This window comes from Plectropomus leopardus, chromosome 15 (assembly GCF_026936395.1).
Source record: "Plectropomus leopardus strain MGB_pleo_1.0 chromosome 15, ASM2693639v1, whole genome shotgun sequence".
Lineage (NCBI taxonomy): Eukaryota > Metazoa > Chordata > Actinopteri > Perciformes > Serranidae > Plectropomus > Plectropomus leopardus.
In genome coordinates, this window is record NC_142190.1 from 22,988,448 (window position 1) to 23,016,437 (window position 27,990).

Genomic DNA, 27,990 nt, shown 5'->3' on the forward strand with positions numbered 1-27,990 from the left:
CATGACAGAAAGAGCAGATCAGTCAGCCAGCCTATGGTCAAGGCTTCACATCTGTACAGATGTTTTTTTTAAGAATCCTCACATTACAACTCAGGGCACTGGTCACAAGTCTGTGCTGTTAAATCCTTAATCTTTATTTTCTGTCTTGCTTTAAAATAATTAAAATACTATACAATAGAGTCTATATAGTTTATGATGAATGTATTTATGTTACTGCTAAACATCTACATCAGTCACAACATGTACTCTGTTAACAGAAAAAAAAACTTCAAATAAGCAAAATTAATTCCAAATCTCTGAAATTCAACAAAAATAAAATGTTTATCCAACACTTCATATTACTATGTCAACATCACAACCGATCAGCTGTTCGATCAGCTGAGAGCCAGGCTAGCAGTTGGCAAAAAGCAACTGCGCTGTCTGGCTCCAGCACCTGCAGCCGCCTCGAAATCGTGAGATTATGGCCCTCCACTTTTGCAGGATGTCAGAACAAGTCGGACCGGGATACAAATCTAACCGGCATGCATTGCTCGTCGGTCGCTGGTGATCGGTTCTGCAAAGAACAAACTGCGAAGAGCCTCCCCCTGACTCTGATTGGTTGATCTCTGCCGGGCGTGGTGGATATCTACAAATTGCAATAACTGCACCAGGAGGAGCCACAGGACCCTGATTTTTTCACAGATCATCTGTCTCATATGCCCCTCTCAGATTATTGTAACATTTTCAGAAAATATGACAAAAAGTTATTTTGAAAAAAGTTACCCACTGTAGCTTTAATGTGTCTCAGCGGCCGGCCGGCGGTGTGCTCAGCGCAGCTCAGCCCTAACACAGTGACAGAGAGTCGGTCGGGACTGGGGGTAGGCTATCTCGGAAATAATCTGCCCACGCGTTAAGCTGCTTTATCCCCGCCGAGCCTCAGCCGGACAGAGACTGCTGCAGCTCCGGTGCCCCTCACAGGGAAGTCGGCATTAGAGCGGGAGAAAGAAAAAGTGACACAGGCTGCGGAGTTATTAAGTTTGACAAATCTTTGTGAATCACAGGAGTGTGCGCTCCGTTTGCCGCATACATGGAGACCTGACCCGACCCTGACAGACAGACCCGAAACTGAACCCGCCACCGTGTGATCAGTCTGGGAGGCGTTAAAACAAGTGCACACTGGGATTTTAACCACAGCGAGAAGCTGGCAACGGGGGTTTGGGCATGGACAGCACTGGATTTTGGATATTCCTGATAACAACTTGTGTTATTCCAGGTAGGCTGCTCTGTTTGGGTTTTTTTTCTGCACCTGTCTAATGATGTGACACTGGTGATATATATATGATATATAGAGTCCAGGGGACATACATGATGATTTTCTCTGTTTAAATCTCAATCACAAAGAAGCAGGTGCAGACACAGCGAAGAGGTCGAAAAGTAAAGAATCATGAATAGATTCAAAATAGAAATATGTAAAACGTGAATCGTTTTTTTTCATAACCTTCTGTATCCTGTTTTCTCATGAGCATGGTCGTTTCAACATGTTTTTACATCCAAGGTATTATTTTTGATACATTATTTTGTATAAACATGAATAAATGGTATTAATAGCATCTTGTGTGTATAATTACATTAGAATTTAATTGTTAATTTACTGACTCATCAATGTTATTGTCATTGTCACTTTCTTATTATTACTTTTGATAAATGACTTATACTGTATGTATTAATTGATTAATTATCCTATGCTGCTATGTTGCTTTTTTTTTTTTTTAGATCTGTAATAGTCCATTAATAAGGCATCTTTAGGGTTGCCAAGTTGTGACATTAATATGTTTTTCACATCTTTGTAACCCACGAGTTATTTATTCATAAAATAATGCATTAATGACTTACAAATGATCTATTAAGCATTGGTGTAGATTTTGGTGGGGGACATGAACATTCGTCCCCCTCCTCAACGGATTTGTAAAAGTAGAAGAGGACTTAAACTTTGGACAAAATTAAAGACATTTATAGTTTATAGTTTCATATGTGTCACCCCATTGTTGAAATGAAAACCTATGCCCTTGCTATGAAGTATTAGTGAATGATTCATTAACAAGGCTATTACTAAAGCTATTAGTTAAGACTTATAAACCCTAAACAAGTGGTGGCTGATGATTTTTTCATGATTTTTCAAATTTAAGGCAATTTGAATATACTAAAGGCCAAGGATACTCAACTTGCTTTGCCAGGGGGGCACTTTAACAAAATGACAAGGGGCCAGGGGTCAATGAATAAACAAATGTTAATAACATATATAAAAAATCAATCTCGTGTTTTCAGCATTTCACACATTGCTGTCCTCATTCATCTTTGCCAAGAGATAAATCCAGTTGCAGCAGCCCCAAACAGGTCACATAGACCCCGGGGTGTTTTGAGGACATGAGAACATTTGGGACCTTGCATGGGCCTCTGTCATTGGGCCTACTGGATCCTCTCTTGGCACTCTTTTGATACCAAGCTTTTTTGTATATTTTTTTTTTAAATGCACTCTGGCACCTTATTTACATTTAAAATATAAAAGAAAATTCCTAGTGTGAATCAGTTTATTTTCATTGTGAATTTGAAATTTATACACCACCTCTTAACTATTGCTGTGGGCTGTTGGTTCAGTCATTTTCCATGATATATGTTGCTGAGCATCTCAGTGCAGTTTTGCTTCATTTAGTGCAGCTCTTGACAGTTTCAGGAGCATCAGACCTCAAAATATCTTGAACATCTGATTTAATCTCTTCAACCATTAAACTTGTACTCCTGACCAGAGCAGAAGTCAAACCAGACAATTTCAACTGCCCCTGGCATTTGTCAGTTAGTTGTACACAGTTGTCAAACTCGCCTGCTTTCAGCAGGTGCGCTGGCATAATCACTCTAAGATGTGGCTGCCCCTGCAGATGGCATCTCCACATATTACAGTGTGTGTGTGTGTGTGTGTGTGTGTGTGTGTGTGTGAGTGAGAGAGAATGAATGGACTAACTCTTGCCATATTGTAACAGGTGCAGCTGTGTAATCACTCTAAGCTGGGGCCAAACTTGCAGCTATAGCATCAGACTGTTTAATAAAGTGAGGTGATGGTATACATATTACATAATCACAAAAGTGATTGTGGTGGCATACGGATGCGTTTAGCTCCCCTGACATCTGCTGTGATTGCTTTTTTCAGTCAGTCAGTGGTAAACCCCCCTGTGCCTGCTGAGCAGTAATTTGCTGGTGAGCATACATGTGTGTATGTGTTATTACTGAGTGTGAGGCCACGCCATGTGTGGGATTGTCATGTTGAAGGACAGAGCAGTGGATTAGAGCTGCACAGGGAGTGGGAAGGGTGTAACAACGTGATCGTTGCCAAGTCCCAGCCTGCCGACTGTTGCTGCAGTGTGTCTGTCTTCCCCTGGCTGCTGCACACTCAGGGTCTGTCGGCCTCTGTCGGGTGCCCCAGCAGGTTGTCACAGGCAATCACTGATGTGTTTTCACATATGAGTTTGCAATCCTCCCCTGCAGAAAGACACAGAAAAAGGCTGACTGAGACTGACAGATAGGCATCCTCATGAATTTTTGCATAATCCACTCTCCACAGCTGGAACACACAGACGCTACCCCACAAAAAAATAATCCAGCACAAGCACTCAGCCCTTCTGTCCTCTTCTTCTTTTGTCTGGGTCTTCTTTGTGCACCGCCCTCTCCAGAGTCGACCCATTTGAAGTCTTTTTTCCCCCTCCATTATCTCTCAATCACTTGATCTTCCTCCAGGGACATTTTCTTTATTTCTCTCCATCTCCTCCCTCTCTTGGGTTTTTATTCTCCTCCAATGTCCCAAAACACAGACGCAGCAGCAGTCATCATAATCCTGTGAGCTGCCCGCTGAACACTGGCCAAGTGCACACTCCACGTTCCTGCAGTGCCACAGAGATTACACACCCACACACACACGCACGCGTATCCACACATGTGCACATTGATCCCAATCAGAAACAATGAGAGATTATAATCGATTTAGGGAAGAATGAGAGGAAGTGTTTTCTCCATTTCAATCAGGCAAAAATCAAGTGGAGATTATTTGGCGAAGTGGATGTCCAAAAGTCAGTTGCTGTTGTCGGTGAAGTTTGCTGTTACACTTCTTTTGCTTTAGAGCTGCTCTGTGCAAAAACATCCTCGTCACAAGTAGTGGAATACACACACCATACACAGACCAGACGAACCTCTGACACTTTGACTGCACCCTGTTACGTAACGGCGAGGTTTCGGTGCGAGCATTGTGTGTGTTTTTGTGCGTGTGTTTTAGTCCGCATTTATTCTGCGTCAGGTTTCCCCACATTGTAAGTCACAAGACCAAAGATATAAACACAGTGGGTAATCCCCGATCAATCACAGATTTGATGGCCTAAAGATTAAACAGTTAATCCGCCCTCTTTCTCTCTCTGGGTTTTTTCATTTTCTCGTCTGTTGCAAGAGGTCAGTTTTTTAGCAGCTGTGGCCTTCTGGTTGCTGGAGGTGGAAGTGGTTTGCTTAGCACTGAAACACTGCAGTTTATTAACAACACTGCCGCAGATAATGATTTCCATCTCATATATTTAGTCTTAAACACATACTTGTAAAAACCTGAAATACTGATTTTGTGCCAAATTTTCTTAAACAGTTGGCTCTTTGATCTCCTCTGCTTTCTTTTCCAGCTTTTTATTTACCCTTTGAAACCTGGATGAACATCATTTTTCTTGTGCTGCATTCAGATATCTCTCACATGCATTTAAACTTCTGAAATGTGAGCAAATTTGTTTGATTTCTCAAAGGCACAGGGAAAGGAAATTGGAAAGAAATGTACTGAAATTTGTAGAAGATGAAAAAAGAGAGAGGTAGAGATATTATTAAAAATTATTTTAAAAAAATAGGGAAAGTGTCCAGAAAAACGGTAGTTAGAATTATTCTAATTATGTATTTAAAATTACGTTACAAAAATATATTTTATTTTATTTTTCTTTAATTTTTTCACACTTTTTTCCCAGGTCATTTCATTGTTTTCCTTTTGTTTTGGGTCTATCTTGTTAAGTTGCTCAATGCCTTTTTCAATACTTTTGAATGATATTAAGTTCATCCGCTCAGGTTTCAAAGGGTTAATTTGGCACTGTAGAAACAGTAAAGTAGAAAGTTCAGTTCAAACCTCTTTTTTTGTTTTGTGTGCATTGTTTGCAGATTTAGGTTTTTCTGATTTGAATGTATCATGAGTAAATTTAAAAAATCCTGAATCCTGTCTGAATATTTACTGGTTTATGGCTGCCAATGAGGTAGTTTTCTTTACTCTTATCTTAAATATTTTTTTTTTCCACACTAGCAGCTTGGTGTTTTTGGATGGTAGTATGTGTGCGTGTCTCGACACTTTGAAAAATCTCTACTTTTTGAAACAGTTCTAACCGATTTCAGCTATCCCCTGATTTTTCTATTAGTACCACCCTGACACTGACATTTTTGGCTGCATCCAAAAAATGGCGAAACCTTCTTGATGAACTGGAGTAATTTGAGGCCATGTTTAACAACAGCAAAGCTATATTAATACATTGGTTTACAAACTCTCATGACTTGCATAGTATAATTCAAGCCTCATGTGTCCAGTCATGCTCTGTGTTTAGGAAGCACTGAGCATAACTGGACACATGCGACTTGAATTATACTATGCAAGTCATGAGAGTTTGTAAACCAATGTTTTCATATAGCTTTGCTGTTATTAAACATGGTCCCCAATTACTTAAATTCATCAACAATTATTGGCAATTTTGGATTGTTTAGTGGAGTTACGTATGTGAGAAATACAATGCTGCCTTTGCGAATTCAACATAACACAGGGAGAGTAACTATATACAGTCATCACAATGATTATTTCAGGGGTGAAGTATTCATTTAACTTTTCATGTAGTGGCCACATCAAGTAATTTTTTAAAATTTGCCAAAATATTTTGGTTTATGACTACATATTTGCAAAACTAACAATATTCTCACCAGAACACTATATATAAAAAAGACTTTATCTCATACTTTCAAAAAAGTGTCCTGTCTTACATTTTGCCAAGAAAGCCTACAGCATACTGTTTTTATGTTGAACACTCACACATATGAGAAAAGGTTAAAAATGGCTAGACACATAATGAGAATGATGATGAGGGATGGAGGATATTCACTCAGGATATGGACAAAAAGCCCAGCAGCACGCTGCGATGCTCGTACTGTTTTTGCATGTTGCACATTCAAGTGTGAAACAATATTGCTATTGTTTTGTTACGTTCCCATGGTCGTCTCTTGCCAGCGTGGTGCTGTTTATAGATTTTGTCATGAGGGCTGGTGAGGTCATTTCCCATCTTCAAAACAATAGAAGAATGTGAATGGACAAAGCGGAAGAGAGGAAGGTGGGAGAGATGTTGGCCCAACGAGATATGAGTGTGTGTGCGTGTGTGTGTGTGTGTGTGTGTGTGTGTGTGTGTGTGTGTGTGTGTGTGTGTGTGTGAGAGAGAGGTAGGCTCTCTGTCTGCTCTGCTCTCACCTAAAGCCCCTAATCAGCTCAGCACCAGAGCATCAGTGGGGGGCAGGGGTCTCTCAGTGGGATACATGTGTGTGTTTTTCGGCATAGAGGATAGTGTGTTTAGTCAAAGGAGTCAGATACAAGTGAAAGGCATTTCATCTCCCTGATATAAAGCAGGACTGGCAAAAATCACAGACTTGTGGCTTTTCTGTAAATTCAGAACAATGTGAGGCAATTTATGCGCCATAGATTTTTTCCCAGAGAACCCCCTTTAGAGGCAGAGTTTAATATTTTGGCAAATACATTTGCTGTCTTGCAGAGTTATACCTTTGCCACCAAAATCAGCACATACATGTGGGATTTTTAAATATAGGAAAACACACTAAAAACAGGCGATAGACTCCATCCCCATTGCCAGTAGACCACAGCTGTGTACCCAGCTCTGCATTAGACAAGTATGCCTATGTGTGTGTTTGGGTTTTGTTGTGTTTTTTTTCTGGTGTGTTATGTTCAATGTTGTAGACAAGCTGTAAAACAGGCTAATAAACAGTAGAAAGCAGCATGGAAGCCAGCAAAAATGTTAAGGTGATTATTTCTTTAATATATATCGCTTACTTATTCAGTCTCCCTTTCAAACTCAGTGTAAGCTCATTTTGAATGATGTCTGAGTGCTGCTTGGTCAGATGGACAGCATTTTATAGGGGCACATCATTGCATCTCGCCAGTAAATAGGCTAAATTTAGCATGTTCACCAAGATTTTGTATTACCATCACTGCTGACCAGAGCTGGAGCCTGTAGATACCCCTTAAAATTGCAGAGACATTTGACCCAACTGTGAATGCCGCTTGTAATCTTTGCCTGTATAAAGAAAAGCAAAGCCTGTTTCAAACAGTCCACAGCTGACTGTGGCTGACTGTGGTGCCAAAGCAAGGATTGCTTATCTGCAAATGTCATCAAAATAAGAATGGGAAGATTGTTGCAGATTATTACTTAAATTCAAGGCTAAACCTTACTCAGACATCCTTGAAACAGCACATATTGCATCAGATAAATTCTCAGTTTAACATGGATCACATGAAGCATTTCTGTAGCACAAAGCATTTAGTTAATATAAGACAAGCACATATTAAATGTTTATCTTGACAATATAAAAACTGATTAAAAATTTGAAAGGTGTTATGGGTATGGAGGTTTAAAACCTGAATCGACAAAATATTTCAGCACAAACATTTTGTTATTGTGAGCTCTGTTTGTACAGCAGCAAATGCACTGGGATACAGATGCAGTTTAATATCCTAAATGCTGTAATCTACTTCCACTGCTGGCCTTCTTCCCTTCATACGACCCGCACAAACACACACAATGGTTTATAAAAGTGGGTTCGGTGAACTCCTGCTTTAATACGAAACTGTTACAGTTATTAATATAACAAAACGCCTGCAGCTCAGACTGTAGTGGTCATATTTTAATGATTAATGTCAGGGATGCAGATGGGTCCTAAAAGGTCTATTTATTTCCAAGCTTGTTTGCATGCGAAGGACATGCAGAAATATACCATACACCAGATCCATTTTTGCATATTAAATGCCCTCTCTGCAGATTTATATTAAGATCAAACCAAACAAATGTATTAAAGTAGGGAAATAATACATTCTCTAATCTAACTGAGGCTTTGTTTCCATCTTTTAGGTGCTGGGAATCTAGGCAAGCAGTAGCACTAACATACTGTGCCATTTCTCTGTAAAAAAAAAAACCCAAAAAAAACAAAGAAAACAAACAAAAAAAAAAACATGTGTCTCATGAATGAGATTAAAATAACTCATAATTTAGTCTGTCATCAGTTGAATTTGAATTCTTGTGATTTTGAATGAGGTGCCAATTTTACAGCCAAATATGAAACCAATGAAATAATCAACATATTCTTTCAAATGTTGCAGGTTTTTGTCAAGTTTCATGTTCAAAAGAGGACTTAGGTGCAGCACATTAAGCAGGCACCTTTGAGGAACAAAAGGGGAGCATTCACACAATAAAGCTGAGAGCAAAAGACAAAACTGAGCAAGCAACAAAACTGGGGGAGATAAGGAGGGACAGGTGGCAGCAGGCTGATGAGGAACAGGTGAAACAAATCAGGCCAGGGCATACAATCGCTGAGGCGGGAAAACACACAAAAGGCAGGGGGAGAAAAACTTCCAAATTAAAACAGGAAACAGGCTAAACATGAAGGAATACATGGAGCAAGCAAAAACAGACAGAAAACCCAGATAAGCAACCACCAACAAAAACTACAAACAACACGCCAGAATCATGGCAGTGTCAGGTGGCTGCAAAGCACATTTAAACTCAGCAGAAAAAAACTGCATTATCCATAACATTGTGTTTGCATAGTCATACTTAAACTTTAAAAAAAAGCTCCAAGTACAACTGTAAAAATACCTATAATTGATTTCTGCAGGTGTCTGACCTCTCCTCGTTTTTGAGAAGTTTATCGATATGAATCCATCTGCTTTCTCAGGGTTCAGAGAGATTTAAGAATTTTGCAAAGACCCTGGGTCTTCCCTATTTTTCAGTGCTGATTGGCTTCCTGTCCTCGCACAGGCTCAGTCTGCGGTTGACCTTTATTCAGCGCACTGTTGGAGGATTTTCTTATGTCATTCAGACATATGATGCCATTTATAACATTACGTCATAAGACCCCATGTTTACTCCAGAGCAGGTCATGGTCTGCAGATCAGAATCTAAATGAACTTCTTACTTGCTCTCACATAAATATGTGTTAAAACTACTGAGAATTAGACTGTTGTAACTCTAATGCTGGTCTGTTGTTCTGCTGTCCAACCCTCTTTTTTTATAGACTCCTCATGTAATACGTTAAAATCTAACTTTATTATCACAGTGGTAAGATGAATTTAATAATAGATATTTTTAAGTTTTAACTGCCTTCGTATTGCAATACCTTGTAAGTCAAGACTGAAATCTAAATTATCAATCCTAATACTAATTGATAGTCAGCTGATGATTGGCTTTGTTAAAAGTCTTGCTGAGTTGGAATCGATCCAGCAGGTGAACCAGGTGTTAAAGTGATCAAGCCCTATAATGCTGCTTTACTGAGAAGGACTCAAGCAATGAATTCCCATGATATTCAAAATTCAGTGGGATGTCACTCTTAATGGCAAGAATCAACAGCGCATTTAATATTTTGAGTGATGGGAACCAGTAAAGTATGGGCAATTCTATGTACAGTAACAGCAAGGGTGTAGGTTTTCATCTCAACATTTGGAGGACTCCCCCACTGAAACGGGGTGTGTATGAACCCAGAAGCAGTACGCCAACACTCAAAGTCAGTTGGTAATAAGCTTTATTATCGCCAACACAAATAAAGATCAGCTCACAAATGTTCAGTCCGTTCTTCGGGTGAATTACCCAGTTAATGTCTCTGGTAATCCCACGAGGCGGCGAAGCTGGAACTCACTGTGGCTGGAGAGTAGGAAACCCAGAAGCTTCGAGGAACCGACAACACGTATGGAATCGTCGTCGGGGAAAACGCTGGGCCGTGGTCGGGGACAGGCAGGGGATCCGTAGCCGAGGAAACAGTCCGAGGATGCAACGGTACCGTCGAGGAGCAGGCTGAAGGATCGTCGTGGTCGAGCGGGGAGGTCTTTGCCAGTGAAGCCGTCAGAGATGCGAACGCCTTGAGCGGCCGCACGTGGTCAGGGACAGAAGGCAGGTAGGTACACCGGGTGGCAGGCACGGAGGGTTGGTCGGGAACAAGCTGAGTCGGCAACAGGAAATCTGGCAAAAGAACGCTGGAAAGTCATGCATGGCAGAGGAACAATCTGGCAAAGAGTGAGTGAACTGGAGAGTCTTAAATACTGCACTGATTGGAGATGAGCTGCAGCTGAGGGGAGAGCAGGCTGCAGCAGTGGGCGTGGCTAGCAGGTAGAAGCGGAGCAGAGTGAGGTGAGTGGAAAAAGTACTGGCAGTGAAGGAGAGAGGAGAATGCAGGAATCATGACAGAACCCCCAAGGGGACGGCCCACGACGTCCCAAACCCAAAGTCACAGAAGCCGGGCGGGCGGCGGGGTCCGGAAGGAGGGTCAAAACTCCTCGGACATGGTCGAAGCCCGTCATCGGCGTCATCGACATCGTCGCCAACGTCGTCGCCACCCGTCACGTGCTGCCGTCGTCCACCGCCACCGCTGCCGCCGTCAGCAGGAGGATCCCACCCTGGCAGCGGCACAGAACCCCTGGAACAGGTCCTCAAACCAGAAGGGCCAGGGGAAGGAAGCGGAGGACGGGCAGGAACGGACGACCCGACCAGCAGCAGCATCGGGCGGCTCATCCGGATGACGCGCTATGGAAAGTCCTCAATGAGGCGGCGTCCAGGACCTGTCGAGCCGGAACCCAGGACCGTTCCTCCGGACCGCACCTCCCAGTCGACGAGTACTGGGGACCCCTGCGCGCGCCTGGATCGAAGAAAGGCGACGGACGTGTAAGCCGGTGCCCGTCAATGATCCTAGGTGGAGGAGGCGGCTGAGCGGCAGGCTGCAGAGGACTCTCCGGACCGGTTTGATCCTGGAGGACGTGGGAACGTGGGATGAATTCTCATGGCACGGGTGGCGTCAGACGGACAGCCACTGGGTTGATGACCTTTTTCAATAGGGAACGGACCGATGAACTTAGGGAGCCAGCTTGCGGGAATCCACCCTCAGCGGAAGGTCCATGGTGGCCAACCAAACCCTGCTACACCCACCTGGTAGGGGAGCCTGGGATCGGCGCCGATTAGCCGCCAAGGTGTAGCGACCCGCTGCCCGCAAATAACGTGGTCCGGGCTCGGTTCCAGGTCTGGCGGCAACGACGACAAAGTCCTCCACCGAGGGGTAGGCCGTCTCCCTCTCTTGGGCAGGAAACAGAGGAGGCTGGTACCCATACGCACACTGGAAGGGGGAAAGCCCCGTGGCAGAGCCCTGAAGGGTGTTGTGGGCAAATTCCACCCACAGGAGCCTGCGATGACCAGGAGGCGGTGAGTCGAGGCCATGCAGCGCGCCGTCTCCATCTCCTGGTTCATCCGGCCAGTCTGTCCGTTGGATTGGGGTGGTAACCGGAGGACAGGCTGGCGGATGCCCCCAAAAGGCAGCAGAACTCCTTCCAAAATGCAGAAGCGAACTGGGGCCTCGATGGAGACCACATCAGAAGGGATGCCGTGTAGTCGGGATGACATGCTGGAGAGCAATCCCGCTGTCTCCTTGGCAGAGGGGAGCTTGGGTAAGGGTACCAGGTGCGCTTATCTTGCTGAACCGATCTACCACTGTCAGGATCGTGGTGTTGCCTCCTGACAGTGGCAGACCGTGACGTAAGTCCAGGCGAATGTGGGACCATGGGCGATGAGGAACAGGAAGTGGATGCAGGTGACCGGCAGGAGCCTGGCCGAGAGGTCTTACACTGATTACAGACCGGGACAGGAGTTCACAAAGTCTTTGGTGTCGGTGATCACTGGCCACCTGGGAACCGTCGTTGCAGGACCTCTCTTGTTCGGTTAATTCCAGGATGGCAGGTGAGGCGAGATGAATGGGCCCACTGCAGCAACTCTGATCTGAACCCCTCCGGGACGAACAGCCGGTTCTGGGGACAGGAACTGGGGCCCGGCTGTTGTTCCAAGGCCGACAGGATTCGCTCCTCAATCCCCCATGTGAGGGATCCTAGGAGTTGGGAGGCAGGAAGGATGCTGTCAGGGAGAGGCGACTCCTCCTCCTCCTCCAGGAACTGGCGGAAAGGCGTCAGGTTTGACGTTACGGGAACCTGGGGCGGTATGAGAGGGTGAAGGAGAAGCGGGTGAAGAACAGGGCCCAGCAGACCCATGGCCGAGAATTGAGTCTCTTGGCAGTGCGGATGTATTCCAGATTCTTATGATCAGTCCAAACGAGAAATGGGACCTGGCACCTCCAGCCAGTGTCGCCACTCCTCCAGCGTAACTTAACCGCCAGGAGTTCACGGTTGCGATGTAAACAGTTGCGCTCCGCTGGGGACAGTCGTGGAGAAGAAAGCGCGGGATGCAGCTTCCATCCTCACCAGAAGCGTTGAGAGGACTGCTCCCACTCCCACATCCGAGGCGTCGACCTCCACCACGAACTGCCCATCAGGATCGGGGATGAGGAGAATGGGAGCAGAGCTGAAGCGCCCCTTGAGGTGTTCGAAGGCGTCGTCAGCTTCAGAGGACCAGCGGAACTCAGACCTTGGAGGAGGTAAGGGCTGTGAGGGGGGCTGCCACCGTGCTGTAACCCCGGATGAATCTCCTGTAGAAATTGGCGAACCCGAGGAACCGTTGCAGCTGCTTGCGGGAATCAGGTACTGGCCATGAGGTAACGGCGGAGACCTTAGCAGGATCCATTTCCATGCTATTGTGACCGATGGTGTAGCCAAGGAAGGAGACTGAGGATGCGTGAAAGTCACACTTCTCCGCTTACATACAGGGAGTTCTTGAGGAGGAGCTGCAACACTGTTTGCACATGATGGACGTGTTCTGTCTGGAACGGAAAATATCAGGATGTCGCCCAAATAGACAAACACAAACTTCTTAAGATAGACTCTCAGAACGTCGTTAATCAGGGCCTGGAAGACTGCAGGAGCATTGGTGAGGCCGAAGGCATCACCAAATACTAATAATGTCCTGTGGGGAATTATTGAAGGCCGTCTTCCACTCATCCCCTCACGGATGCGCACTAAGTGGTAGGCGTTACAGATCGAGCTTCGTGAAGATGGTCGCCCCCTGAAGTAGCTCAAACGCTGATGCCATGAGAGGGAGGGGGTAACGATTCTTGACCGTGATCTCATTCAACCCCCTATAGTCGATGCAGGGTCAAGCAGGGGAGCCCTTCTTCCCCACAAAGAAGAACCCGGCTCCAGGGGATGAGGACGGTCGGATAAGGCCGCTAGCCAGGGAGTCCCTGATGTAGGTGTCCATGGCCTCCCTCTCTGGTGCGGAGAGAGTAGAGCCGACCCTTGGGAGGAGCCGCCCAGGAAGAAGGTCGATGGCACAGTCGTAGGAGCGGTGAGGCGGAAGAGAGGTGGCCCTGGCTTTGTTAAACACCTCTCCGTGGTCGGTGGTACTCTGTGGGAACCCCTGAGAGATCTGGAGTGGTGCAGGAACGGGTGACCCCCTTAGACGAATCATGCCACTGTAGACAGGTCTGTTGGCATGACGGGCTCCATGCCACAATCGAGCCGGTGGACCAGTCAATGTGGGGATTGTGACGACGCAGCCAGGGGTATCCGAGGATCAAAGGCAGTTCAGGGGACTTCAGAACATGGAATTGGATGGTCTCATGATGTTTGCGGACAGGAGCATGGAGACGGGAGAAGTCTGATGGGTCACGGTGCCCAGGAGATGACCATCCAGAGCGCTTTGCCGGAACGGGGACGTGGCAGGGAGACCAGGGTTAATCCTAGCTGATTTGCTTTCAGTTCCTCGTCGATCAAGTTCACATCGGCACCAGAGTCAATAAACGGGCCAGGGTGTGAGTTTTTCACCAAGCTGCACGTAAACCAACAGGCATGGAGACTGGAAGCAGAGTTCTGGGATCGGCTCAACAGTATGCCCCTCTCTACTGCTGAGCCCCCCTTTTACTGGACAACCGGAACGAAATGTCCAGCCTGTCCACAGTACAGGCAGAGTTTCCCAGCCGCCTCTCCACGCCTCAGCAGATAATCTGGTGCGGCTAACCTGCATAGGCTCCGGCCCTCCCAGACTCGAGTCCGCTTGGAGCGTTGCGGGGTGGTGATGCCACTGGTGACCTGGGAACCGGTGGGAACCTCCCTCCAGACGCTGCTCCTTCCTCCTCGCCTGAATCCGCCTGTCCAATCTTGTAGGTCAATCTGATGAGACCATCGAGGAATGAGGGAGCTCAAAGAGACCAGTTCGCCTTTGATGTATGGTGCTAGCCCGCTGAGGAAGGCATATCGACTGGGCGGCGAGTTCCAGTTACTCTGCCGGGCCTGAGTCCTGAAATCGATGGCGAAAGTCGGCGACCGTCCGACTTCCTTGGCGTTGACTCAGTAGACTCCCGAGGCGCCAGGACCCAAGGACACGGGACCAAACACTTTCCGTAGTTCATCAGCCGAAGGCTTGAAATGAAACGCAGGCTGGTGTACCTCTCCCATTCCGCTGTTCCCCCATAATCGTGCTCGGCCAGTAAGATGGTTGATAAGCGAAGGCTACTTTGGCTCCCTCAGTGGCGTTAATGTGCGGCTGAAGAGCTTAACAGGATGGAGCAGTTCGTCAAAACGGATTGCAGCCCTCTGGATCTCCAGCGTAGCGTTCAGGTGTCCCCACCGGGTTGGTGCGGAACAGGGAGGTGGCGCCGAGTCGGGAGCCGTCGCAGCAGGACTTCGAACCAGGAACAGCGTGTTGAGTCAACGTGGGCCATCTGTTGAACCTGGTTAGCCAGCAGAGTCAAAGCTCGCTCCAACGCCGAGGCGGAATGGCGAGCCTCAGCCGCGTTGGAGGAAAGCTGAACCTCGTGTTGCTGGAGCATTCCTTCAACACGGGCTAGGCGACTGCAGAGTGCTAGGGTCTGCTGGGTCCATTGTTGGCCAGATTGTACTGAAAGCGGGGTGTGTATGAACCCAGAAGCGATGCGCCAACACTCAAAGTCAGTTGGTAATAAGCTTTATTATCGCCAACACAAATAAAGATCAGCTCACAAATGTTCAGTCCGTTCTTCGGGTGAATTACCCAGTTAATGTCTCTGGTAATCCCACGAGGCGAAGACACGAAGCTGGAACTCACTGTGGCTGGAGAGTAGGAAACCCCGTAGCTCGAGGAACCGACAACACGTGTGGAATCGTCGTCGGGGAAAACGCTGGGCCGTGGTCGGGACAGGCAGGGGATCCGTGGCCGAGGAAACAGTCCGAGGATGCAAGGTACCGTCGAGGAGCAGGCTGAAGGATAAATGGAATGGTCGAGGCGGGAGGTCTTTGCCAGTGAAGCCGTCAGAGATGCGGAACGCGCCGGAAGCCAGCTGCGTGGTCAGGGACAGAAGGCAGGTAGGTACACCGGGTGGCAGGCACGGAGGGTTGGTCGGGAACAAGCTGAGTCGGCAACAGGAAATCTGGCAAAAGAACGCTGGAAAGTCATGCATGGCAGAGGAACAATCTGGCAAAGAGTGAGTGAACTGGAGAGTCTTAAATACTGCACTGATTGGAGATGAGCTGCAGCTGAGGGGAGAGCAGGCTGCAGCAGTGGGCGTGGCTAGCAGGTAGAGCGGAGCAGAGTGAGGTGAGTGGAAAAGTACTGGCAGTGAAGGAGAGGAGGAGAATGCAGGAATCATGACACCCACAGAAATTTTGAGCATGAAATACTTAATTTCCTGCATTCTGGTGATTTTTTTATGCATCAGTTGATGTCTGATATATCTTAATCTATGTAAATTTATATAAATTCAAAAAATAATGGAGTATATAATGCAGTGAGGCTCTCGGGTGTTCTGTATTGCTTTGATTGCTTTATTCCCCTGCAGATCAGCTTTTCTCATTTAATGCTATCTTTGCAGAGTCAACACACATATCGTACCTATAGTCTGCTGTGCATTACATGTTCGTTCTGCTGATATGGTGGTATCGCCTTCAGATCGTCTGACAAACACAGCACCCCACTGGGACTCTCTTTGGATGAAACAAAGTTTAAGCAGCTGGCTGGGAAACCAAAACTAACTGAAAACCTGTGTGACCCGGCATAAATTTCACCACTGTGGAGCTCATTGTCCACACAAATGTTAACTTTACCCCCTCCAATACAATCCAGCTCACAGCTGCTTCCTCAAGCTTTTCAGTGGGAAACGCACAGCGACACTGAGCTACCGGTCAGATGAGGCACATCTAGTTGACGGTGCCAGATGTAGCTACAGCCTGTCACACGTTAGCAAGACACGGCAAAGCCAATCCTATTAGTGACATTGGGTTAGGGAGGTGGGAGTCATAGTAGAGAAGGAGATCTGTTAACCAATTGTGTACCATGACTGGACACTTATGGATAATGGTAGTTAGATTTTTCTCAAAATTATTGCCTTGGGACATTACAGTGGCGTCTGTTCCTATCCAATGATATGCCCTTGAGTAACAGTATCGGGGCTGATTATAGAGTTCTTATAGGCCTATTTATAATGAAGAAAACATGAAGTCCATTCTTACATTGTAATAATGCAGTTTTGAATTGTTTCATCAGATTAAATAAGACATTTAGCTGTGTGTCATCAGCATAAAAGTGAGAAGAGATTAAGAGACAGTGTCTTCAAAGGGCAGCAGGTACATAGAGAACTGGACTAGACCCAGAATTGACCCCGGGGCACGCTGCACATTAAGCTTTGACTAGGCCTATCAGGAGAGCAACTATCGGTTGTTTAGAGAGTTCTTTTGGATAGTGACTGGGGAAACATAGGTTGACAGTGTTGTCAGGGCTCTTTTCAATACATCCAATTAAAGCAGCATTGCACTTCTATAGCATTGTACGACACAAAAAAGGATCAAAACCAATGAAAAAAAAACACAGATGTAGTCATTTTCACACATTCATATTCCTTTTCAAAACCTTGTGCCTACATTACCCACAATGCAACCTGGCCTAAACATATGCAATTTAAAACGGTTCAACTACACATTACACTGTATGAGGACATGTTACATTTAATTTTTAACTTCAGAGATTCCTGCTATAACACAGCAGGAAAAGTGAAAAACAAAGCAACAGACAAAGGAGTTCCAGTTTTAAAATGGCAGAGGAAAATTAGCACTGACCCCACTTTCAGTCTGTGCAAATTAAGTTTAACAAACCTCTGAAAACTTACCACAAAAATAAAAAAAAAACTTAATTGCTTCCGGTAAACTTCCTGAAAAGAGATTATATCACATTGAGTATTTATTATATATCCTCCCATATTAATGACCAAATAAGAAGCTGCAGGAAATTATATGCTGGCAAATAGACAACACAGCTCTGACAGAAATATAAGGATACCAAAAGACTGTTATTGGGTAAAACATGACTGCCTGGTAACAAGAGGAGCTTGTCAGAAGGATGAACAGCTTCAGTTTTGACGTGCTGTCAGCCTGTGGTGTTGTTGATTGGTTGCTGCTGTGATAGAGATTAGAATAGAACACTGATGGACTGATCAATATCGCTCCATTAATAACATGGAAATATTGGAATACATGATGGACCATGAACTATGGCATCTCATTGTGTCTGTTTTCTCAAATATAATATGTGAAACGTGAAAATCACCTCTGGGTATGGTTTAGACTCTCACTGTCAGTCATTCAGTGTTGTATTTATGTAGTAATGCACCAATCAGCTGGTTTGTGGCAATAAATGGCTGAGAGTTTTTAATTTTTATGACAAAAAACATAACATGCTTCACAATAAAGTGAGAAAAAGCTGTTTTTTTTGAGTGATCAACATTTTGCTGCTTTCTCACAAACACATACATTACATTACATATTTGCAAGAAAGCATCATTTCATTTTCATGTAGTGAAACTCCAATAAGAGGTCCACAAGGGAGCTCCAGTTGTCTCAATCACCATGCAGTTTTTGTTTTTATTTTTAAATGTTCCTGTATAAATAATAAACACATAGGTAATCAACATTTTTTATATGTGAAAACACTTTATACTATAGAGAACATTACGGCAAAGTTATAAGTAAATTGGCAGCGGTTAGCATGTCTGGATGCATTTTCATCTCTTGATGGTTGATAGATAGTGAGAGAGAGTGAGTGTGTTTGTTTGGGGGGGGTGGGGTAGTGTGCAACTGGGTGTTTTGTGTGTGAGAATGAGAGCAGCCATTGTTCTTAGCTGTTTTGTTCAGTGGGCCACCATTGTTCCTAAGGAAAAACAGTAGATTTATTCTTCATGAACCTTCCAGATTAAACACAAGGTTACTTACAGACATTATATCTGACAGACACAAGGAAACACACGTGACTCATGTCCACTCAGGAAGTGGGTGTACATGCTGTGGATTTGTTAAAGGGGATCAGTAAGTCAGTGGGAACAGTAACCAAACAAATCGCGCTTATTTATACCTCACTGTAATCCACAACCTTTGACCTCAGCTCACCTCGCACGCTGCTGAACTGTATCACCTTTGACAGCTCAGCTCACTTTATCAGCTCAGCATGCTGCGCTGACTGTGAACAGCTTAGTGTGCCAGTCTGATGCTGCCAACGTGTCTGTGTGTGTGTATTTTGTGAATACCTGGCGTAGGTAAAAGTATTTTTACTCTTTAAATCCTGTGTTTCTCCTCCAGGGATAAATGGGCAGACTGTGGAAATGGATGATGGAAAGTCAGGGTATGTTGGCTCAAAGGTGGATCTCCGCTGCCGGTTCATCAACAGCTCCCCGCCTGTCAAAATCTCCCAGGTATTCAGTCGTCCATCTGAGGGTTACACCAGCGTATATGCAGATTAAAACATAGAATCCAAATCATATTATTCATATTCAGAACACATTTAGCGGCTAAAGAGACAGATATTTCCCTCAGGAGTAGTTAGAGACCAAAAACCCAGATAGTAAACATTTAATTTGCATTTATGAGTTGGCTAAAACATGACTCTGAATGAACTCTAATGTGCTCCATGACTGCTAGACTTGACAATAGGCAACTATTTGCAACGTTTTTTTATTTCACAGTGACCAGGATATTTCAGTGCATGTTAACATGTTCTGCCTCAACCTGATAACTCCATAACCTCTTTATGAGCCAGACTCAATAGACAGAGGCCACATTCAAAAACATCAGATGTGTCACAGGAAAGAAAACAAGGCTCAGTTTCACATGTACTGAAAATAATTGGCCAAATCTGAGGTATGGTCATGTATGGACAGATATTCGAAGTGCCCTGACACACCAAGCCGGCGGTCAGTCATTGGTCAATGTCAAGTCATTAATGAGCGTTTATTACCGTTATTTTGGTGTTGTGTCCTAAAGTGGCATTTGTTGGCCCCTGTTGGCTAATTCAACATGTTGAATCAGCATTAGAGACTTTAGAGACTGTCAGTAAATGAAATTACTCTCATTGGCTGTTCAACTCAGTGAACTAGAAAAGAAACCAAAATTAGGAAAGCAATCAAACAGCTTTAATTCAAAAGGTGTGAGATCAAAACAAACTTATTAAATGAGGTATGATTATTTTTTTATCCATTGAGCTTTTTATAAGAAACAATATGTAATTAGCATTGAAACGGTATGAAATTTTCACAGTACAATAACCGTCCCAGAAAATATGATTTTATGGTATCATGTTACACAGCTGTATACAATAGTTACTCCAGTCAGTTTTTTTGGTTAAAGTAAGACTTTATAATGTGTGTAAAAAGGCAGTTGAAGTGGAGAGGAGATGCACATGCGCAGGAGAGATCTTGCATTTTTACAGTACTATAGAGAAGTAAATGTACATGGTACGATAACTGGCAACTTTAACATTATGGTATACTTTGAAACTGGTATATCACTGCAACACTTCATAACGATTTACGTTATTGTTTACTGGTGCACGGTAAATATATAGTTTGTCCTTTCATCTTTGGGCTACCTAACTTATATCTTGAATTTGTCCTGTCAGTCTTACAATTTCCCTTTTTGAAGGACAAATACAAACAAGTACCGCCTGCTGCCATGGAGTTTTTTCCTCTCACGCAGGCACAGAATGTACACGCTAGTTGGCCATTTGTTGTAGTCTTTGTGGTGTGTTCAGTGCAACTGTTTGGCCGAGACAAAGGGAACTTAACAGTCAGGCTTAATCAACACGAGTTCTTTAATGTTGGTTTGGTGTCTTGGCCTTAAAACTTTTCTTTTGGAATCAATTTTAAGGACCATTTCAGCAATTTTATCAGTTTTAGCCAATGAACTTTATTTTTATATTACTGGCTACAGTTTCCAAAGAGCTGATTTTCCATGGTCCAGGAAGTCATTTCCATATCAGCAAGATATTACTGCTTAATACTAATTAATGCAAAAACATGAGTTGATTTTCAGCCCATAATGAAATGAATGACAGCCACTGACTGCCTGTGTGGTTGGAAACCAGAACAACTTGTGGTTTGCTTTTGAAAGTGACAATTAATGATTAAATATATATATATATATATATATATATATATATATATATATATATATATATATATATATATATGTGTGTATATATATATGCCTTCTGTGATGTTGCTAGGCTAAAACCATTTCCTGTTCAATATTCAATTACTATTACAACTGTTTCAGATGTCTGTGGTTCACAGCACAGCTTTTCTACACCTCACATCATTAATTACTTCTTCCATTTCTTCCATTGTTCTTTTATAAGGTAACATGGCAGAAGCTGGTGAATGGCACTAAGCAGAACGTGGCAATCGCCAATCCTTCCCTGGGTGTGTCCGTGGCCCCGCCCTACAGGGACCGTGTCACCTTCAAGAATGCAGCAGTGAGGCGGCGAATGCCAACCCTGGAGGACACCACCATCACCTTCTCCTCGCTCCGCCTCTCTGACGAGTCCACCTACATCTGTGAATACACCACATTCCCTGCAGGGAACCGAGAAAACACTGTGAACCTCACCGTCTACGGTAAGACAGCCCCTTACAAGCCCTTGAACCTTGAAATTATATTGATTTCTTTCAAACACATGGGATGAAGGCAATGAACAATGAAAGAAGAAATCACCCATAATTAGCAAGAAATTAGTAAAAGTACAAGGAAATTACCTGAAAATTAGAAAAAATAAATAAATAAAATCAAACAATTTAAAAAAAAGGCTAACAAAACAGCAACGAAAATTACCTGGAAAAACCTGCTTAGAATGTATAATAATTATGTGATTTTAAATATGTTTATTAGGATTATTATTAACATATTTTTCCCTGGCTTTAAAAAAAATCATTATCTTAATCTACTAATTTCTTACAATTTGTGAAAGCTTTCCTACCAAGCTGCTAATTGCCTTTCTCATGTTTTTGAAAGAAATCGCACCAATTTTCTCCGGTTTCAAAGGTTTAAATACTTGTGAAAGGCGTCTAAAAGCAGCACAAGAAGAAAGGATTAAACTAACGAGATTCTTTCATTCATTGTCCGTAACCGCTTGTCCTCGTAAGGGTTGCGTAGGGGCTGGAGCCTATCCCAGCTGTCAATGGGCCGAAGGCGGGGTACATGCTGAACAGGTCGCCAGACTATTGCAGAACTGACACATAGAGACAGACAACCTTTCACACTCTCATTCACACCTACAGGCAATTTAGATTCACCAATTAACCGGACCTGCATGTCTTTGGGCCCCCCCCCGCCTAAGGTCTGAACCTGGGACCCTCTTGCTGTGAGGCGACAGTGCTTACCACTACACCACTGCTCCGCCCACTAACAAGATATAAAGTTTGAATTAGAGAGTTTTAGAATGAGTGTGTCTGTAAATTAAAGATTCTAATGCTACATTAACTCAAAGATTGTGTGTATTTTTCTTTCCCGTAGTTCGCCCAACAACTCAGATGAGTCTCTCCACACCAACGTTGGTGGCACGTTCATCCAATCTTAAGACACCAGTGGCCACCTGCATCTCTGCCAATGGAAAACCACCCGGTACCATCAGGTGTGTGTGTGTGTTTATGTGTGCCTTAGTGGAAGACAAGAAGTGTTTTATCTCTTGAACTTTGCCGCAGCATGTGTACTGATGTGTGACAAAACTGCCCAGGCTGTTTTAATCTCATATATCCACGAATCAGCCTGCATCAGTGTTTCTCTGTGTCATGACCCCAAGTCCTCTTTGATGTGAGCAGGTGGGAGACGAGGGTGCCAGGAGAAGTGACCAGCCGAGAGTACAGGAACTCAGACGGGACATTCACTGTTCAAAGTGACTACATTTTGGTGCCCAGCAGAGAAACACACAAGGAGACGCTCACCTGCGTCACCTCCTACAATGAGGAAGTCTTCACTGACAGCGTCACCCTCGATATTCAGTGTAAGTGTTTCTCACTCTAAGAAATAAGCACATAACTATACAGGCAAAATGCTAACACTATTACAAGCTCACTCTCTCTTGTGTTTGTATCAGATGAGCCAGATGTTTCGGTGGATGGGTACGATGGAAACTGGTACCTGAACCGAGAGAATGTTCAGCTGAGCTGCCAAGCAGATGCTAACCCAGCCGTCTCTCTGTATCAGTGGAGAGTGTAAGTACGACGCTGTTTGTATTTCACTCAAATTTACTTTCAAAGTGAGACCACCTACTTACAATGGACCATGGAGGCTGTAGTGTTTCTGCAATTTGAGATTCACTTAAAAAATATAACTGATCTGGTAATCTGGTTTAGTATATCCTTCCCAGCGACTTCTGTTTGCTAATTCTTCAACAAAATATCTACTTTTCGGTTTCAAATGCCAATAAATACACACCTAAAGCATTAAACATCACACCCTGTGCTTTCCTACCCTTTTTCTGTTCTGTTCTATATATATATATATATATATATATATATATATATATATATATATATATATATATATATATATATATATATATATATATATATATATATATATATATATATATATATATATATATGTTATGTGGAAATTGTGCCTCTCCTGTTTGCATAGAGCAAAAAAAAAGAAAAAAAAGGTTGCAAATGTTTGCCACACTGCCTCTTTAAATGAAAGTGATTCACATGGACAAAATGATGATTGAAGAGACTCTGGGTTTCACAATTTGTGTGCACTTCTATTTTATCTTCTGTCTTTTCTGCAGGATTAATGGCACCATACCAAGCAATGCTGAGATCCGAGACAATGTCCTGACCCTTAGAGGGCCGGTCACATATGACCTGCAGGGCACCTATGTGTGTGATGCCACCAACAGTATCGGGACAAGATCGGGCTCTGTGGAGGTCAGCATCATCGGTACGTTTACCTCGAGTCTTGATGACACCTAAAACTACTGTGACCAAGGAATGTGTTTTGCATGTCAATTTTTATTGATATGTGTGTTTTCTCTGTAGAAAAGCCTCTACCGCAGATCGCTACAGGTGATGTCATCAGTGTAATCGCTTTGTTACTGGCTGCTGGAGTGCTCATGGGCATCACTATAACAGTCCTGGTGCTCAAAATAAGAAGTAGAAAAGATGACTCTTCGTACGTAAACTGTCTGTTATTCCTCCATTGTCCCAATGTGCTTTGCATCCTCCATCATTTCCTCATTGTCTAACATTTGCTCTCTTTGATCAGAAATGACTCTCCATCCAGAAAACTGTCCCAGCCTATAAGGAAAAGACCGGATGATATCCAGGTAACCTTTGTGTTGTGTTTGTAATTTATCACACGTTTCAAGAGTGGCCAGTGTGCTTAAGTTAAGAATTGGATAGTAAAAATTGGACAATTCTTTGGCAGGTCCACGAAAGTAAATTGCAATTGTAGAATAATAATAATAGAGTTCACAATTTTATAAAGATAATAATAATTATATAATTAATAATTCATTATTAATATTTTATTTATATTTTATCCCTCGCACTGATTTTCTTTTGTTGATTTACACTATTGTCTAGGTTTTAGTGTTTTTATTGAACTATATCATTACAATTATTACAGATTTTAAATCTACTTCATTATATTTTATTATTAATGTATTTTTTACTCTGTTTTACTACTAATCCAGTTATCTAGCTTTTAATTCTGTTTTAATTATACTGTCATCATTTTCATTGCCATGCATGCATTGGTCTCAGGTTGTTAAATTGTTAGTAATTTTTGTTATTTTTGCAGTCTACACTCTTTCTGTCTTATTATCCATCTAATTGTTTTCATTTGTTCCTCCTTCTTCTGTGTGTATTGTATTTCATGTTTACTGACACAGACCGCTCACCTGTAAGGAAGTTCACCCACAAAGCATGATGTCATCCATAGCAACGAGACCAATCCTCTCTTTGTTCCATGCTAAAAGTTGTTCTCGACAGCTTTATGAATAGCTCTCAAAGGAAACTCTCAGTCAGGACCTTTCAGTGGCATTTACGAGGACTCCCAGTGATAAGATAAGATCCTTTGTAAATATGGCCCCAGAGGATATATTTAGTACATATAATGTTCTCCTATGTTTGGTAATATTTGAGTAGTTTCAGTAACTCAAAAATAATTTTATATTGTCTTTTTATTATTCTGAACTCATGTCTGATATTTCAACATTTTTTGTCCTGCCATCATATTGATGTTTATGAAAAGGCGTTATATTTATAAAGAAAACTGCTCTTTAATGCCTCAAGATACACAGTTCATTTAAACACTCTGCACACCCACAGGGGTGTTTTCAATCATCAGGCTGAGTAGACCTCTGATTAGAGCCACGCTGCAATTTGTGAGGTCACTAAACGCCTGACATGTATTGGCCTTTTCACAGAAATCATTTAGACATACCACAGAAGAAAAAAGTGTGTAAATAATGAAATAATTGACGGTTGAATTACGTTTAACAGCTTCAGTTTCTGGGTCTTGGTGTTGTGTATGCTGGCTCACTGTCATGACTTACTGGGGCATCTAAATAAAAAAAAGAGTGATTGTTAATGTGTTTAGTAACATCTATGCTGTACTATGAGTGAAAATGTCTGCTGTGAAAAAAGCCTATTGTAAGTGAATGATAAAAGTATCAGTCACAACTGATCAAAACAGAACCCAACAAAAGCAGCCAAAGATTTTTTCTGCGTCACATAAACAGAAACAGAAACAGTCCTCTGTGGTAAGGACATCCAGAGAAATATTTACACATTTATACCCATAGAAAGGGATAATTTATAACAAGATATCTTCTTTGTCCAGTCTATCATTTTGACCATTTTCTCATACTTCTTAAATTTGGCTCCTGAGAAATAGCCTTCCTCTTGTCTCAGCCCGCTCCTAATTTCAGGTCTTAAAATGCTCCTTTTTCTCTCCTACTTCACCAATCATTATTTGTCTGAAACAATCAGCTCTTGAGGTAACAGTAAAATCCAAGAAAACCTGATCAAGTTTCATCTCTGTGTACTTTATCTCTTCTCAGAGTTGAGAAACCTCTGAGAAGCCTATCAGCACAGCAAAAGACCTGTTGATTTATTCTTTTGCTCCTTATTTCTCCTAAGGGGTGAGTTAGAGGAAGCAGACCCAAGTAATCTCCAAGTAAGAAGCTGATTTATAAGCTGACTGATTGTGAGCAGCAATTTTTACAATTTATTTAGTAATATTATTTAGTAATATTTGAGTTTTATTTTATTTGATCATTTATTTTTACTGATATTTAACTTTAATATGAATTTAGCCTCTCAGTATTATTTATTTCCTGCCTCCATGGTAAATTTCTACAAAAGTTGCAGAAACTCTACATACTCCGGTGCTTTTAATGACTTTGGCTAATTAGACCTCAGATTGCTCAGGTTGATTTTGGGCCATTAACAAGGAAAAAGTCAATCAAAAAAAAAAAAAAAACTCAGCTTAACAAGAATTTATCATGGCATTGGCAGCATGATTCTCTGCAGCTCTTATTGGAGCTCAGCCCAGACTAATGAAGATGCACACCTCTCTGACTGTTGTTACACTGTTCTTTATGTGGAACTTAGTAGAAACTCTGTATTACGGGATATGCCATATTTTATCATCCACGATAATACTGGTATAACTTTTAATTGGTTATGATAAAAATCATATTGTGATAATGGCAATATTCAAGCTTGTTGGCATAATGACATCATACCATTACACACAGCAACAACAAGCATAGATGAAAGCGAAATTGAACTGGCTCCATGGTGGAGGAGTTAAGATCCAAAAAAAAGGAATGACTTCAGTAGTTTGAAATTAGTGGTGGTGATTGGCCCGGGTGTCTCGAATGTTTTATAACTTTTTAGACCTTTCAGCTACTCAAAAGTCAGTCAGTGGCTCCTCTGGCAGCATACGTGGGAGAAACATCATTGCCAAATCTCTACTGGAGGACACTTCTCTCCTCTCACATGGGACATAACGTCATATCTCCCAACACTAGTCTAAACAGTGTTGACCTTTAACGGAACAGAGAGAGGCGGGCCCACTCATAAAAGCTTAACTCCACTGCACTACAGAGGTCAGAAACTTCACAGGGTACCTTAAGTACATAGTTAATGTATTGTATGCCTCATATACAGTATATTCGGTATATACCAGCTGTAAATTGTTTCTACTTTTGAAACATTTTTAATATTCGTCTTTCATTTCTCCACAGCACTCAGGACGGTTTTATGAAGAGCTTCCAAACACAGCAGACTATGTGAGCTACAGACTGGCCTGTAACAAGGAGGACTACCCTGAGCCCTACTCCCCTCCCATCAAGCCTCCGCTCTCGTTTCTGCCCCAACACCCCTACCACTCCTCACAACCAACCCCTGCAACCACCAGCAGCAGCAGCAGCACCAACACGCCAAAAAACACCTTTTCTCCTCCTTCACACACCACGGCCATCTTTAAATACCCCTCGGTACCGGGCATGTCTTCTCCTCCCCCTGGAGTGGCGGCATACACTTTTCCCAAAGAGCAATACGTCTGAACAGATGCTTTGTCACAAACTCAAACCGCCCAAGGGAACTCAGATGACCTAATATAAACTCGCACATTTCCTAACAAGAGGCTGGAAAAAGGTGGTTAACCCTGGACTATCAGGCAGTGTCTCTGCACTGGCTGCACCTTTGTGGACGGCTCTGAAGGTCAAAGGACAGTGCAGCTTTTGAACTTGGAATTAAGTCCAATTTTGGAACATTTTCTCGTTTTTGTCCGGTCTTTTGTTATGTTATCTGTTCTTTGAAAAGGGAACATTGTTGGACCATGTTTCAGATGTGTAGGATAGAGGAAGGTCAAGTTAAAGATGATATGATTAACATTGGAAAACTTTATAATGCATGGATGTATGACCTTTGATTTAAAAATACTCCAAACTAAACAGATAAAACAGATTATCTCTTGATGTCCTATGTGGTTGACCCCTATCATCTACGTATCGTTTTGTAGAAAAAAGAGAAAACAAAACAAAAACTGTTATAATTTCCTGCTTTATCTCTAATGCCCAGTCTCTTTATCCTGCGTTGTACGCTGAAAATCTCTTTACTGTGGAACAGCAGAACTCACCTTTTGGTTTTAACTCCTGCTTGTATGTAATACTTTTATTGTGCTTGTATTTTGTATTATTTGCTTTTCTCGTAAAGAAAATTTAAAAACATTTTTATTTACTGAAGACTTTTGTTGGTATATGAAATTGATGTTTTTATTCGTGGTATCTGTGGTTTTTAGTATTCATTGACACTGGTTGTTGGATGAGCCTTGAATTTTTAGCATTTAAATAAAAATGGTCATTTAAACTTGTATCAACAGTGACTGAAAACCACAAAACATTACAAACTCCTGTTCTCTTTCTTTAGTCTAAATCATTTTCAAAGTGGAAACAGACTGTTGCAAAG

General features: G+C 42.8%; 1 protein-coding gene and 1 long non-coding RNA gene across 3 annotated transcripts in view; one reads left to right on the forward strand and one right to left on the reverse strand.

Moving 5' to 3' along the window:
* The first annotated feature begins 684 nt into the window (after window positions 1-684).
* On the forward strand, window positions 685-27,922 carry nectin1a (nectin cell adhesion molecule 1a). Its single transcript, XM_088088621.1, has 10 exons — window positions 685-1,252; window positions 18,818-18,930; window positions 20,871-21,129; window positions 22,025-22,142; window positions 22,330-22,511; window positions 22,605-22,722; window positions 23,298-23,449; window positions 23,548-23,680; window positions 23,774-23,834; window positions 26,766-27,922. Exons 1-10 carry the CDS (start codon window positions 1,201-1,203, stop codon window positions 27,084-27,086), a joined length of 1,509 nt encoding a protein of 502 aa, XP_087944747.1. The 5' UTR covers window positions 685-1,200; the 3' UTR covers window positions 27,087-27,922.
* LOC148187300 (uncharacterized) overlaps window positions 2,631-27,990 on the reverse strand; it is a 41,005-nt gene continuing 15,645 nt past the window's right edge. Inside the window, exons 2-3 of one of the 2 annotated variants that reach the window (XR_015778948.1) lie at window positions 18,766-18,946; window positions 2,631-3,510 (exon numbers count right to left, since the gene is read on the reverse strand). This is a non-coding gene — a long non-coding RNA (uncharacterized LOC148187300). Of the gene's footprint in view, window positions 3,511-16,600; window positions 18,393-18,765; window positions 18,947-27,990 lie in introns of those variants that run through there. The other variant, XR_015778949.1, reaches the window with a different exon arrangement.

What these genes read in the sequence shown, in the direction of transcription:
- nectin1a (XM_088088621.1), top strand. Translation starts at nt 1,201, where the DNA reads ATGGACAGCACTGGATTTTGGATATTCCTGATAACAACTTGTGTTATT. An exon ending in TGTGAACCTCACCGTCTACG is followed by an intron (nt 21,130 to 22,024) that starts GTAAGACAGCCC and finishes TCTTTCCCGTAG; the next exon opens with TTCGCCCAACAACTCAGATG. An exon ending in CGTCACCCTCGATATTCAGT is followed by an intron (nt 22,512 to 22,604) that starts GTAAGTGTTTCT and finishes TGTTTGTATCAG; the next exon opens with ATGAGCCAGATGTTTCGGTG.